The sequence below is a fragment of the Sorex araneus genome, chromosome 6 (assembly GCF_027595985.1).
Source record: "Sorex araneus isolate mSorAra2 chromosome 6, mSorAra2.pri, whole genome shotgun sequence".
Taxonomy (NCBI): domain Eukaryota; kingdom Metazoa; phylum Chordata; class Mammalia; order Eulipotyphla; family Soricidae; genus Sorex; species Sorex araneus.
In genome coordinates, this window is record NC_073307.1 from 71,181,626 (window position 1) to 71,197,346 (window position 15,721).

General features: G+C 38.3%; 1 protein-coding gene across 7 annotated transcripts in view; it reads right to left on the bottom strand.

Annotated features, from left to right (window-relative positions):
* Window positions 1–15,721, bottom strand: part of CNTN1 (contactin 1) — a 336,636-nt gene that overhangs the window by 71,774 nt on the left and 249,141 nt on the right. Inside the window, exons 16-17 of one of the 7 annotated variants that reach the window (XR_008630792.1) lie at window positions 10,877–14,186; window positions 513–9,647 (exon numbers count right to left, since the gene is read on the bottom strand). The exons of 5 other annotated variants lie outside the window; for them this stretch is intronic. Coding sequence is in view for 1 of the 2 variants with exons in the window: in XM_055143920.1 (XP_054999895.1) it covers window positions 14,107–14,186 (80 nt within the window). In the remaining variant the exon portion in view is untranslated. Of the gene's footprint in view, window positions 1–512; window positions 14,187–15,721 lie in introns of those variants that run through there. One more of the 7 variants, XM_055143920.1, reaches the window with a different exon arrangement.

Here is a 15,721-nt window from a genome sequence, read left to right on the forward strand (position 1 = left end):
TAGGTCCTTTCTAGTGTTTTTAAAATGAGAAACAATGAGAAAAGCCTTATGATGACAGAGAACTTGATGTGTTATGGAAGTCTTAGTTAACACATAAGTCTAAAACAGACATCTTAGAAAGTGATATCATTTGCTTTTTTGCACCAGAAAGACCTATCATCAGTTAAATTAGACCAACTGACTATAAATATATTATTAATAATCAGCAACTGTGGTAAAGTGGCATCTTCATTTTGTCACACTGAATACAGCTAGTACTAAATAAGGTATTTGTTTTTGTCTTTTATTTAAAAATAAACTCCATCCTACTTATTTATCAAATTATATGCTTAACCTACATACTAATTACTTTCCATTGTAGGCTTTGGTTTTTGAAAAGGTATAGAAATCAACCAAAACTTTAAATAACGTCCATTTGTTTGGTTCCAATTAGGGGGTGGGTGGGTGTATGTCATACACACAGTAACAAATGCATTACTATTCATATTAAAATGATACACAACACATACTACTGATGGTAATAAATTTTATTATTTGGGAATAAATAAGTTAAATAGAACAAACCAACTTTTATAAATATGAATTCTATAATTGTATACTAAAACATTTGTGGTTAATGAAAGTAACAACTCACTTACAAATTAAAATAGACATAAAATACACCATTTATTTTCAAAATTAACATGTTGCATCTTTCTGTGTATAAATAACAGTGAAAAGCATATTCATTTCTGGTCAGAACCAAGAAGCTCATTAATCCACATCATCTCAAGTATCATCCCAAGTCAATTACTAAGTGGAGTATTAAAATATTTTAAATAAAGATAAAAATAATTATTTTTAAAGATAAGTTCACATATTCCAATTTTTTTTGAGCATAGAGATGTAACACTCTGAAATGTTAAAGTAACATTAAAAATATTAAACAGAATTTAAGACAGATTCCCATAGTCAATCTTACATCATTAAACTATTATTTATGGGGCTAGAGAGATAGTAAAGTGGATAAGGTGCTTGCTTTGCATGCAATTGACCCAGGTTCAACTGCTGGCTTCCAATACAGCCCCCAAACACTTCCAAGAGTGATCCTGAAGTGTAAAGTCAGAAGTGGCCTGAGCATTGCCAGGAGTGGCTCACAAATCAATCAATCAATCAATCAATCAATCAATAAACAAACAAACTTAATTTTCTACTACTATTCTCTATAATACTTGAATGACAAATACAATTTTAAAAGGTTAAAGCTGCATCTTACTATTATTAAGCTAATTATTTGTTGGAACTCTCAATTCACAATTTTTTACTCTTCTTAAGGGGCAGCAAATATCTTCACAATTGATATAAGCATAAGATACTAAAATCTTAATTCACATATCACCATAAGGCATGTTAAAACAAATGAAAAGTTATTCTCAAAACACTGATGTGATGATATTACTTGGTAATGTCCCATCTCATGTAAAGTAACTTTTCCATCTAACAATTTTATACAGTTATCTCCCAGAAGTTTGTGTCTGGAGCTGCATGGGAAAGTGGGCAGGGAGAGTAAGCATTTTAGAACTAAAATATGCTTGAGAAAAATTAAGGTCTCTCAAAAAATAGTCATAGAAACTTCATACAACAAATACCACTTCTTCGCATCTCTACCCACAAACGTAGAAAAATTAATTTTAAATGATATGTGCATCTTCAGTTTAGCACAATAGACGGAACATGGAAACAACTCAATACCCAACTACAGGTGAATGAACCAAGTTATGGTTTATAAGCACAATGGAATACTATGCAGTCCTTATGAAAGAATAAAATTATGCAATTTGCTGAAAGATGGATGCAGCTATAGGACATCATGTAGAATGATGTCAGTCAGATGGAAAAGGATCAATACAGAATGATTTCAGTCATATGTCCCACTTAAAGGTACACAGAAAGCTCGGAAGAAAGGACCAAAGGCCATACAATAGAACCAATATACACAATTAAGTTGGAGGGGTTGTGGTAAAAGGAAGGTTGCTGGGATTCATAAGAGATGGAAGTGGGTATACAGGTGATGGGTGCAATGTTGGAATTATGTTGGACCATCATTAAGAGTATGTAAATCACAGTACTTCTAATAAGAAGGTAAAACGTAAAATAAAATAGAACTGACATTGAATTCTCCATCTTAATTTATTTTGGAAGTTTTGTGGGTTTTTAGCCCTTTTTGTTCCTCTCAAAAGTTTTGGGTCTGTCTTTATATAAAAATGTTGTTTTGGATCTGTCTTTATATAAAAATGTTGGTCACAAATTCTTAGCACATCATACAGTTTCAATATTCTAGAATCATTGCATAGGATTCTGTAAAAAGTTACATGCTAAAATGGCAATTCTCATTGAAAGGAAGAGCTATAAAATGTCATCAAGGACTATAATTTCCTAGGAAGGTTCAATTTCCACTGGAGAGCCAGCCAGGGTCCTTCTCACCATCGAGGCAGGTGTTCTGAAGGGCCACCTGAGGGCATGTGTTTCGAAACGGATGTCAGAGATCCAGAATTGGGCCATCGGGTAGCTGTGTGCGGGCCCAATGGAGAGTTCAGAAAGCAAAAAGATATCCGGAACCAGTGTTCTGGCTCTGGTCCTCATTCCAAACACTGAAAAAGACAGATCTCTGTGCACGGTGTCAATCAGAAGTCCATGAAATCGGTCCACTCTCCTGCATGGACCCTAAACTCACCTCTGTTACGCGCCCACAGCGGTACCTGTCACACTCTGGATCTGGAATATCAGGACAACAACGGCACCTGTGCTGTGTGCCACAATGCTGTGGGAGTAGCCGGCCCATGACTCTGTGGGGACAGCAGTCCTTTCCTTCACCCTTGGATGCCGCCAAAGTATTGGGGCTCATGGACGCCAAGGACTGCCGGAGCCGACGCGCTCAGGGGCCGTCTTCTCCACTGCGGGGGCTGCAGGGGCTACGGGAGCGGACGTGCACAGGGGCCGTCCTCTCCACCGCAGGGGCTCGCCTTGCTTGCCAGTCAGAGCAAGTTCCTTAAATTTACTAAGCTTTTATTTGTCCATCTTTAAAATTGGAATAATAAAATTTCACACAGAATTGTTTTTTATGATTTAATTGTCGCCGTCATAGCACTGCTGTCTTGTTCTTCATCTATTTGCTCGAGCGGGCATCAGTAACGTTTCCATTGTGAGACTTGTTGTTACTGTTTTTGGCATATTGAATACGCCTGGGGAGCTTGCCAGGCTCTGCCTGTGGGCGGGATACTCTTGGTAGCTTGCCGGGCTCTCTGAGAGGGATGGAGGAATCGAACCTGGGTCAGCCGAGTGCTAGGCAAATGCTGTAGCAGCTGTGCTGTCGCTCCAGCCCCTAAGCAGTGTAAGCATATAACTAAATGGACAAAGCTGTGTTTCAGTTAAACTCTATTTAGAAACCAGAGAACAGTACAGAAAACATTTGCCTTGCAAGTGACTCTGGTTCAATTCCTGGTACATATGGTCCTATGAGGATCACCACTTTCAGCGGAAGGAGTAAGTCTTAAACACCACCAGTTGTGACTCCAAAACCAAACCGAACTTTACAAAAACAGACCGCAGACCACCTGAACCAATCTCTACTTCGGAGCTTCATGAACACACACTGTGTATACATCTGGTTATGATTTAATTAACACCACTAAATAATACAAAGCTTGGGGGACAGGTCCTTGCATTGTGCTCAGCCTGCACCATGCTTCCCAGAGCACTGTCAGCAGTAAGCCCTGAGCACTGTCAGTTGGTTCAACAAATAAAACAAGGCTAAGCTGACTTCCTGAAAAGATCTCAGTAAATGTTAGCAGTTAACTGAAACTTGTATAAGGTTTTTAAGCCTTGTAATTCAGAGCCCAAGATAATTAAAAGTATGTGTTAATAATTGACAGGAATCTGTCATTTACCACTTTTTTTTAATTTACTTTTTGTCCATTTTTTTTTCATTTACTATTTGTTGATTTACCACATTTATTTCACTAATGGTAGTGTTATTGGCAAATATGATGGAGGAAATTTTTGTTATATAATGTAGCAAAAATAAGTAGTACTTTAGAGATTAAAATTTAATAACCTACTTATTCAACTCAGGACCAACCTTCTCCCCAAAGGGTTTTCAAACCATTCATCCTGTATTACTTGTTCTTTTCTCTTATCAGAATGGAGAAATTTTCGGGCTGAAAATAAAGTCATGCAGTTACTTGTCCCTCAGCACAAGGGAAGGCTTCTAGGATCAGACTACCCTATTGACTCATCAAGGGAAAAAAAAATAATAATTCTGATTCTTGAGTTTCTTTTAGTACTCTTCCTGCCCGTCTCTCTCCACTTTCCCCTTTACATTCTCATTCCAAATTCCCATTGCTGTACAAAAAAATTTTTTTTCTATTGTTGAGGTGGAGGATGGAGGGATCACTTCCAATGATAGTATCCCAATACTTGTCTGGCTCATCATCTGAAAAATTGGTGTGTGGGTCCTTGCTTTGGGGTGGTAGCGGCCAGTCTTGCTAGTCGCAAGGAAAGGACACTACCCAGTGGTGCTAGGAAATGGAGCATGGCAGATGCTAGTTCCTTCACTCAAACTCAGGCTTCACACATGCTAGGCATGTACTTCACCCCTTTGGACCAAGTTCCTAATCTCTGAAAACTGTTTAAGAATTTAAACTGTAGGAAATGTAAATAAAAAAATTGTTATACACAGATTATTTCATTATTACTCTACTGATACCTCTCTAGTTTTAAAGCTTTTCAGGAAGATAGCTAATAATTCCCAAGAATACTATGCCAAATTTAGAGCTTTTTAGTGGAAACACTTGTGGACAAAATTAGGGACACTATAGTGGAAAAAGATTCATACTTTGGTGATATCACATGTCTTAAGGTATATCCCAATTTTAAATTGGAATGAACTGTATAAACTGGTTAAATGGTAAGGATTATTTGTATTTAATCTGCATTTAAGTGCAGAGAGTCTCTTGCCCGCACGCCTGGCTGTCTTCCCCGGGGCCCCTCACAGGGGATGGGCTCCAGCTTCCCTCCCCAACCCGAGCAGAGCTCCCGGCGGCCGAAGACCACCGGAACCTAGCTACAGCCATGCTCGAGGCCCCTCTCCATACGTTCAGACAGGCCTCACGCATGAAGGTACCGGCAGAGGAACCCAGGTGTGTGTAATTCCATTAACGGTCAGCACCCAGAGACTTAAAAGCAAGCTCCCAGAAGCAATATCTTGTAGCCTACTTCTCCCTTTGGGAGAAACTAGCAAGCTTGTGGGAGTTTCCTGCCCACATGAACAGCCTTGCAAGCTTCCCATGGTGTATTCATATGCTAATTCCAGTAACAAGCTGGATCTCATTACCTGACCCTGAAAGAGCCTCCAGTGCCAGTGCGATATCCTTGAGAGGGCGGAGCCGAGAGAGACTTCTAAGATCTCAGGGAAAGGACGAATGGAGAGGTTACTGAGCCCGCTCAAGAAAGAAAACGACTATTAATGGGGATTTTGTGATTTGTGATTCGTTTAAGTGACTAGATTTATTTTGTTACAAAATATTTTAGTCTTAATAAGTTAAAAATTTTTGTTATTTTAGTCTTCCTTCATTTTACTTCTTTCATGAGTTTTTATCCTTCAAAATTAAAGGAAGGATTAGGAGGATTTTGCTCTTTTACACATATATATGTATATATTTTATATATGTATATATTTTTTACAAAATGTATATATACATATATATATACATACATATATGCTCTTTCTTTATAAGCCTTGGAAAAAGCTTTTTAGCAATACTCTTTTGACTTTGGGGGCCAGAGCTGACTATAGATTTACTCCTGACCTTATGCTCTGTGATCACTTTCAGCCAGGCTCATGGGACCATATGCAGTCCCAGGTATCCGGCTTGCGTGCAAGGCAAGTTCTTTACCTACTGTACTGTCTCTCTGATTCCACAGTATCTCTTACCTCTTTGATATATTTAGGGAGTTAGAAAGAAGAATATGAGAAGACATAGAAAAAATAAGACATGAAAGAGAGTACGTGGGGAGGGAGATGCTGGCAGCTGAGCCATTTCAGGTAGGTCTGATCACCCCGAGCCAACGTAGGCCCCACCCATATCTTGCTCCCAACGCCACTGTAATGGCCCGGCTTCATGACTCATCCTCAGAGGCCACGGCAGCTGAATTGTCCCAGTTCCAAAGTTCCTGGCTTTTGTGGCCACATAACTCCAAACTTCACAGTGTTGACAGACCAGTAGGAACCAGGAAAGTCACATAGAAGCCCACTACTCTCAGCGTGAAAACAGAACACAGAAGGCTCAATTAGCACTTAATAGCTCAGGAAATCCTCAATGACTTTAGTACTTTAGTAACATCATTTCAAGATATATGTTGTAATAAGCAATATAATGTAAACTATTTTGTGGGGACTGGATAGTACAGAGGGTAATGTGCTCACCTCATATACAGTCAACCTGAGTACAATTCCAGGCATCCCACATGGTCCCCTGAGCACTGTAGGAGTGGTTCCTAAGTGCAGATCCAGAGTAATCCCTGAACATCACTGGGTATGGCCGTAAAACGAAAATAGAAATAAATCAAGTGAAATATATTGTTACTGCTAAGGAAGAAGGCTTGCGAGGTAACAACAGTGGTGGAAGTAAGGGTGCATTGTTGGTGGGACTGATGTTGGGATATTGAAGACCTGAAACAACTGTATTGTGAACAACTTAGTAAATCACAGTGCTTAAATAAAATTTCAAAAATTTAATAAGAAAGAAAAGATGCAAGGAAGGGATAATAAGTTAGTTAAAGCATGTTTTGTATTATATTTTTATAAATAGTTTTATCAGCATCCCTTGCTTTTCGTCACCATTGTGCATGCCCTCGAGTTTTATAAAATTCATTCTACTAAGCTTATCTACAAGATGGTCCTGCTAGCTTAATTTCCTGAATCTTCTAAAAGTTAACAGATGTTATAAAGAGTCAAGTATTATTGTTTTGGGTCTACCCAAATGACCAAATTCCCATTATATATAATTAGAAGTATAAACAAGTATGTTTTCATTACACCTTCTTATTTAATTATTTAAGTAAAATCTGCCATATGGACTATTCTTAATTTTCCATTTGCATGACCTCCATCTTATATTCTTGCTTTTTGCCCACAATATTCACTTCAGCTTTAAATATACATCTCAGAGGATATTTAACAAAATTTCTCCATAAGATTTCCCTATGGTCAAAACATCCATATTCTAAAGGTCTATTTAGGGTCTCTTTCCAGGTTTGTAGGATTTTTTTTTAAATGTTACACTATTGACTATAGACAAATAACATAAATATCTTGAAATTTGGTATGGATACATACATTTTTAGAACTCAAAAGCCAAAACCCATAAATTTTACAAAGGGATGCTAAGTCTAGAGAGTTTATTGCCATAAACACACACACATAAACATAGGATAACATTGGTTAGTCCTTTCTCCTCTGTCCTTTCTCTCTTGCTGCAGGGAGTTTGGTTTTTTTGGGTTACACCCATCACAGTGCTCCTGAGGCATCCCTATTCCTCTGACTTTATCTTTAGTTTCTCCTTTGTGCTCTGCTTCCCCTATGCTTATACCCCTAAATCAGATCCTGTGACTTGTAAAACAGATTCTTCTAAGGATTCTAAATTTTGTGTTTGTAGGTGAAATATTGCTTTTCTCTTTCCCTTATGTCCTTTGCATAGTTTACTATAGAACAATGTCCTTTTTGTATAGATACAGGAAGACAGTGATGCTATGCTTTGTAACCTAGGAGTTAAATGGCTCTGAATAATATTTACTCCTGGGCATCTGTCACATTTACTTTCTTTAAACCTCAACTGCCCTTAGTTCCTAGCACCCCAAAGGCAGGATCCCAACAAAAGAACTTGGACAGACCCAGGGCAAGCTGTGAGCTACCCTGCATCGAAATGGGACAAAGGACAAATTACGTAATGATCCAAAGAGAACTGTCTGGACAAGGACCCTGCTGGAGTTAGGAAGGACTAATATGGCCTGAGAACTGTAGTCTGGGACCTATAGCAAGATGTCCCCAGGAGAGCGAGCCCCCCTATAAGCTTAACATATCTCTTACTGTGTACATACAACATGACTATAAGGAATATTAAGAAATAAATTTAAGATGACCATTTAAATAAATATGGACTAAGGAAAGGAGAAATGTGCCCTTAGGTGAAACTCCTGCCTTGAGCGGATATCCTAACAGATGAAATCCTTGTCCTAGAAGAGCTTCTAGAAGGGCTTTCCATATGTTGATTGTGTTATCTCACCTATTTGTATTTGCTATTCCAATTTCTGGGGTATTGATGACTAAGTCCTTGAAACTGCGCAGGAGAAACTAGCATGAAGGACAGGAGGAGGGGCAATATGAAACTGGAATGTGGCACTCCACTGAAAGAATGGAAGAGGCATGCCGGGAAAATGGAATAAAGAGTGGGAAGGAGATTAAACTGCAACTGATCACCAACCAGCTTGGAAATCCTGTTCCCTCCTTCATTGGCAGCTGCTGGCCAGGATGGGGAAAGGGGCTCACGGCCACTGAATGCATGCGGCAGCAAGAGTGCTCACACATACTTTTGTGAACAAACACAAACACACACTCATCTAGTCAGTACAAGTAACTGGATTTTCTGAAAAACTGTATATTTGTTCTTTTCACCAAAATGATAAAAAAAAATCATCATCATCATCATCATCCCATTGATCATTAAATTTCTCGAGCAGTTTCAGTGACATCTCCATTTGTCCTAGCCCTGAGATTTTAGGAGCCTCTCTTTACTCGTCCTTCCCAATGATGCCGCATTGGAGGCTCTTTGAGGGACAGGGGAATGAGAATGAGACCCAGCATTGTTACTGGTTTTGGCATATGAACACACCATGGGGAGTTTGCGAGGCTCTCTCATGTGGGCAGGAAACTCGCAGTAGCTTGCCAGGTTCTCCCAGAGGGAGAAGTAGGCTATAAGATGCAGGGGACCCGGGGCTGAGATAAAAAAAAAAAGGATCAGTTAAACATGATTATAGGCTGGAAAGACAGTACAGGAGGTAAGGTGGTTGCTTCACATATTACTGGTTCCAGTTTGATCTCCAGCACTACATGTATTCCTCCAAGTACTGTATGTAGTCCCCCAACCACCATCAGCAATCACTCTCACTCCTGAGCACAGAGTCAGCAAAAGTAGCTATGCAAAAATGGGTGTACCTAACTCTCTCCCCCAATAAAAATTTAAAAAATTAGAAGTCATATGATGCTATTTATATGCAATGTCTGCAAAATCTTTCCAAAGAATTACCTGAACACTGATGAGTTTACACTATCATTTTCTTAGATTTGTCTGTATTTCAAAATTGAGTTATGAACTCACAACATGATTATTGCTATATACTTGTTTTAGATTAATGAAGGAAGTTAGAGCCAGAGAGATACAGGGGTAAGGTGCTTTCCTTTCATGCTCTCAAGCAGTTTGATTCCCCACCACTACACTTGGTACTTCAAACATTACCAGGAATTACCAGGCTTGATCCTGAGTATAGTGTGGGAGCAGCACTGAGCACCTTCAGGCGTAGCCAAAAAAATCAGAAATAAAAAGAAAGGGGAGCTTTTGGACCCGGCTGTGGAGTGAGCACGATGGAGGGGCCCGAGGGAGCGCCCTCGGACCCCAAGCAGCCCACTGAACTAATTCCGGCATGGGACCAGAGACCCCACGGCGTGCTGAAGCAGTGGGACCCGGGCATCCCCCAATTCTTTTAACCTGTCTCTCTCTCAACTCCTCCCTCCTGAGCACAGCGCAGGGGCCGCGGTTTTCCTGAGCGCAAAAGGGAGACGCCGAGCCTCTCTCTAGGTTTCTCCATCTTATGAGCACCATAAAAGGGTAAAAGTTTGTAGTGATGTTATTTCTGGTTGTACTTTCCCTGGACTTTATACAGAAACCCAAAACCTAATGTCATCTTAGTATGAGCAATATGTAATGGTTCCTTTCTAATGGGGCGGACTTTTGTGGGAGATCCTAATAGTAAGTCTGTTGCTGAAATATTGAAGGCAATCAAAGTGGTAGCCATCTCACTAGACTGAACTAAGCTATATCCCCACGCCGGTTGAGAAGAAATTTTCTTCTTTCTCGGGAAGAAACGCGGTGTGTCATCAACTACAGTGTGATGTCCATTAAGCAAGCAGACCTGGTGGCGTGGGAATGGGATATAAGGGGAAAAATTATGTACAAGGAACAGCGGGACGCTGGTGGAATCTCGAGCCGGAGCCGATACCAGCGCAAGACCTTCGGGTCCAGAGACTGCTTGGAGACACTCTACTAGTCTATCAACTAAGCCAGAGCCCCACGCCTGCTGATGACGGGAAATAACCATCCTTTTCGGTTTTTTTCCCTTGTCAGGCAGCGTGGCGATTACTAAAACAGGCGTGAACTCGGTGGCGCGGGGCAAGGGGGAAAAAGAAAAACTATGTAACAAACAGCGGGACTTAATATCTCTATATTCTTAGCAATGGAGAACTATCAAATGCCTCCTTGGCAATAGGACTGCTTTTCTTTTTTGGGGGAAACCCCAACAACGGTAGTGAGTTGTGTATCGAAACATGGAATGTAATCGAAATAAGGCGTAAACGAAGTGAAACATATCATGTGCAAGGGTTGGGACTGGGGAGGTGGGAGGGGGCGGCAGGTATACTGGGGGGGTTGGTGATGGAAGATGGGCACTGGTGAAGTGAAGGGTGTTTGAGAATTGTATAACCGACATAATCCTGAGAACTATGTAACCCTCCACATGGTGATTCAATAAAATTAAAAAAAAAAAAAAAAAAGAAAAGAAAGGGGACTGGAGGAATAGTACAGTGGGAGGGTGCTTGCCGTGCATGTGGTCAACCAGGGTTCAATTTCTTGTACAGTAGATGGTCCCCAGAGCCTCATCAGAAGTGAGTGATCCCTGAGCACACAGACAGAAGTAAGCCCTGATCGTTGCTGGGTATGGCCCCCAAACCAAATATATGAAAAGAAAAAATGAAGTAAAAGTAATTTTGTATATTTTAAAAAGTAATGCATGCTATTGAATCTTTATTATGTCACATGAAAGATATCATAGAATCTTTTATAATTCTTATCAAGAGACAAATAGTACATTTGCTATTATTTTCCCTATTTAACTTGCTGTTTATTTGTTATTTATTTGCTATTGTTTTTCTCTAATTTAAAGATTAAGAAACACAAGCCTGGATGAACAGACCACTGTCACTTTAGAATTTGGATTCAATTTGTCATTTGGGCCAATTTTTCAATAATATAATTATTTAAAAATAGTATTATGGGACCAATGAGATTGCTCAATAAAGCATCTGCTAGGCACAAAAATTCCAGCACCATATGCAAACCACACCCCCCCAGTCCACCAGGAAGTGGCCCTGGAAGCTCCTTGGCACCTGGTGGTCCTCTGCACAGTAGTGTATACTTGCACTCTCATTCCCTAACATTGAGTCATCACCTATTGATCAACTGCAAGTAAAGGCACTTGTCTTGCATGCAGTGGTCCCCAGCTCAGTCTATAGTGCCAAACATCTGTTTGTATCCCTGGAGACCTCCACCCTCATCTTGGTGATCTAGATAATCCGTGGCACTATAGAGCCTGTGGATTTCTGAGACCCTTGTGATAGAACCACAAGGCCAGTTGGCAGCACACTGCGGTGAGAGGCACCCAAACAGGCTATTTGAGCACTGCTTGGGAAGTCCCCAACCTCACCATCAACAATAAAAAGAAATGTGTCTGTTCAAGATATTCACTTCTTGAATTTCTTGAAGATATTCTTTTTAACCATTTAGAAACTTTTGATATTCTGGAACTGATAAAAGCAGGATCCTAGCAAAATTATCTTTCCACTTAGAATTTTCCAGCTAGTAATTAAAAGTAAAACATTCTGTGGTTCATTTTAGTTTCACTAAAGTAGCAACTTTTAATAAATGTTTGAATAGGGAAACAAAAGTCTTGGAAAAATATTACTGTCTATTTGAAAAAAGAACATGAAATTAAAACAACTGAAAAAGCATTGGTTTACATATGAGCAGCTAATATATTCTTAATATGTTAACTAAAGTCCTTTTATTTTACACTCATTCTTACAATACAAATTAGTTAAGACTCTATGTTATAAAAATACAAATCACTATTTGTAGATTTTTGGATTTAAAACTACTAATATGAAACTGCCACATATTTTTACCATCTTAGAACATTACTGCTTTATTATATCTAATGTTGATTAATATGGATTCAAATCTTCCCATCAGTGCTAACTCCTGGCTCTATGCTCAGGGATCACTATTGGCAGGTTAGGAGAACCCTCTAGGGGGCTGGAGTTCAACAGGGGTCAGCTGTGTGCACAGAAAACATCCTTACCTCTGTACTATCACTTGGATCTCTAAATTCAGATCTTAACTAGAAATTTGGATAAAGTGAGATGACTAAAATTGCATAATTCAACTTGACACTTGAAATTTACCCCAAAAGGCTCTCACTTTCTAATTCTAGCTATGCTTGTAATGCATTTTCATTTTTAGTTTTTATACTTTCTTTTAAAATGGTAAACCTATCTAGTCTTTTATACTTTTACTAATAGAATATCTAAAAGGATGTCTACAATGATGACTTGTGTGTGTGTCTCCATGGTGATACTTACTGATGCATGAATGTCCTCAAGCTAGTTTTAAATGCCATTAAAATGCAAATTTACCTGGATGCAGTCTAAATTCTATAATAATACCTTCTGAGAAAATAACTGAGACAAAAAATAAAAAGTTTAACAGCAAATAGAAATAAAAATTATTGAGATATTTATTCTATAAACTATCAACAAATTATATACAGTTATATAGAGTTAAGTAATATTTCTATCCCTCAAATCTTTTCTTAAAAATCTTCAAATATAGATCTGGATATTAGGGTTATTAAATAAGAAAGCTCTATACAATCATTTAGCCCTTAAAATGGGAATATGATATGAGAAGTAGGTCTTTGGAAAATTTTGTCATTGTGATAATATAGAAAAGTGTAATTAATTATTCAAACACAGATTGTATAGCATCACCTCGGCTACATGGTATAGCTTATTGAAACCTCTGTAATATACACAATTTATTGTTGACCAAAAAATCATTAAAAGATCAATGACAGCAACACCTCAGTCCTCAGGATAGGCCTATTTAAGATCAGAAAAACTATTTGTAAGGAAGCAGGGATTTTAGATATGTCTCTCCTATCACAGGGGAAAAATGAAAGGCATTTTCAGGCAATAGACTTTAAGCAGTATCAGAAAGTTATGTATATGTATGTATATATAATATATATAAAATTTAATGTATTCCTTTAAACTTTCCTCCCCAAAGAAAAAATTACAAGTAGTTTAATAGTAAGAGAATATATATATGTACATACACATATATGCATATTATCAGTTGTCTTAGTCATCTTCACTTAAATCTTATTACTGAGATAACATTTTCCCTATACTGTCTGTTTTTATTTTCCAATTCCTGAAATTGTTGGAAAGTCCCTACAAAGCCCTAGCAAGCCTACTTTTCATTCATCCATTCCAAGGAAAGTTTTTACGAAAAGTCTCTAAAGTAGTGTTTCTTATTTTACATTTTAGTTATAATGGGTCATTAGTGAATTTCACAACATATTTCATTACCTGCTTGAGTAAATCAAACAGTACCAGTATTCATGTATTACAATTTGCAGTTCAAAAAAATCATATAATAGTGATTTCTGAGAAACACAATTTCAAAGAAAAACAGAACTTGGAAATACAAAAATCTCACTTGATCATTACATAATATTTTCTGTTACTTCACTAGTCATATTTCAGATGTTAGTGAAGCTGTACATTATATATTTAAGTTTATTTCTTCTCAAAGTATGTTTAAAGGTTTTAGAAGAAAAACATGGTTTCTAAAAACTAGATGGAGGCAAAAATCTATAAACTACAAGATTGAGTTAATTAGTAAAACCTAATATGTCATGTTAATAAAAAAGTTTCACATAAATGGTGAATGTCAACGATCACCAGGTTGGAGGGAGGCTTGCACAGACAGGGAGAAAAGGATCCACTTTGTTTTTCTCGCCACCTTTTCTGTTTTTACCTGCAAGAGGAAAGATGAAGCTGAAGGGAGAATGAGGATGCCCAATTAGAGGCAGGAAGCTAAGTTCTTTAGGGACTATGTTTCCTTGATAAACAAATTTGAAATAATGAATAAAATAATTGTGAAGTAACAAGTTTTGGCTCAATCAAATCAATCTTCAGAAAAAGATCCTGATTTTCTTAAGAACAAAAGTTGTAACTGGGCCATTCACGTCCTCCTTAAAAGTTTTAAATTTGTAGGCTCGAGAGATATTACAGCTAGTAGGTTGCTTGCCTTGCATGCAACTGATGTAGGTTCAATTCCATAGCACTTCATATTTTCCTGCAATGCTGTCAGGAGTGGTCCCTGAATGCAGAGCCAGAAGTAAACAACTGTCTCCTCTGGTGTGGCCGCCAAATAAAACAAACAAAGCATCCTATACCTTCTGTTACTTCATTCCTCAGAGTACAAACATACTTTATATAGTACAGGATTATATGATGTTTTATAATTACGAAAAAAATTATTGAGGATGAATTTAAGCAATGATTCAAGTGAACCAAAAGTTGGAGATGAACGTCATTGCATACTTGTGAGTCACAATATTTACTAGTAATGTAGGAATAAACTAAATGGTGGTCCTTCGAGCTGTTTAAAATCGGGTGTAAAAATGATCGGATAAATGTTTATCAACAGCCCCAGTTTCTGCAAGAAATTCTCAGGGGTGTTTGTGGAGGTGACCAGGCTCTAGCTATTGGGAGCCAGAGAGGGCAGAGAGCTGATGTCCGACAGAAGCTCAGTGTGACAGGCAGCTGGACTAGTCAAAAGCACTCATCGTGTATCACTAAATTCTAGTGACTTTTGATTATTTGCTACTAATGATATTAGAAAGAGATGTAAGATTATCTCTGCAGTATGTTAATTCTCATTCCTTTTTTTTTTTTGCTTTTTGGGTCACACCCAGTGATGCACAGGGGTTACTCCTGGTTCTGAACTCAGGAATCACTCCTGGCGGTGCTCGGGGGACCATATGGGATGCTGGGAACCTGGATTGGCCACATGCAAGACAAAAGCCCTACCCGCTGTGCTATCGCTCCAGCCCCCATTCTCATTCACTTCTATCCCAATGAAGTTTTATGGAGAAGTTGGGCCTCCAAGTGGGACATAAAGGAAGCACAGTCTATTTTCTCACCCTGTTATATGTACACATAGTGACTATAATTATTAATAATGACTAACGCTGGAAATTATAAATTAAAATAGTGATTTTATTTCACAGAGGAGGAAAAAAGCTTTAGACTTATACCCAAATCTGTGTTCACTTATAAATATGTTATGCAGCTCTGTATAATAATGCAGAAAAAGTATCCTGGCAGAAAAAAATATGAGTACCCTCTACAAAGCCTAGCTAATGAACTATTTTAAGTCAAATATAGATAGTATGCAGTGGTTTTATTACATACATAAGGGATTCTATATATACTCACTGTCAAGGAAGAAGTGGGGAGGGTAATATCTATGATTTTTACCTAGTAGAGTTTAGTTTACCAGTGGAC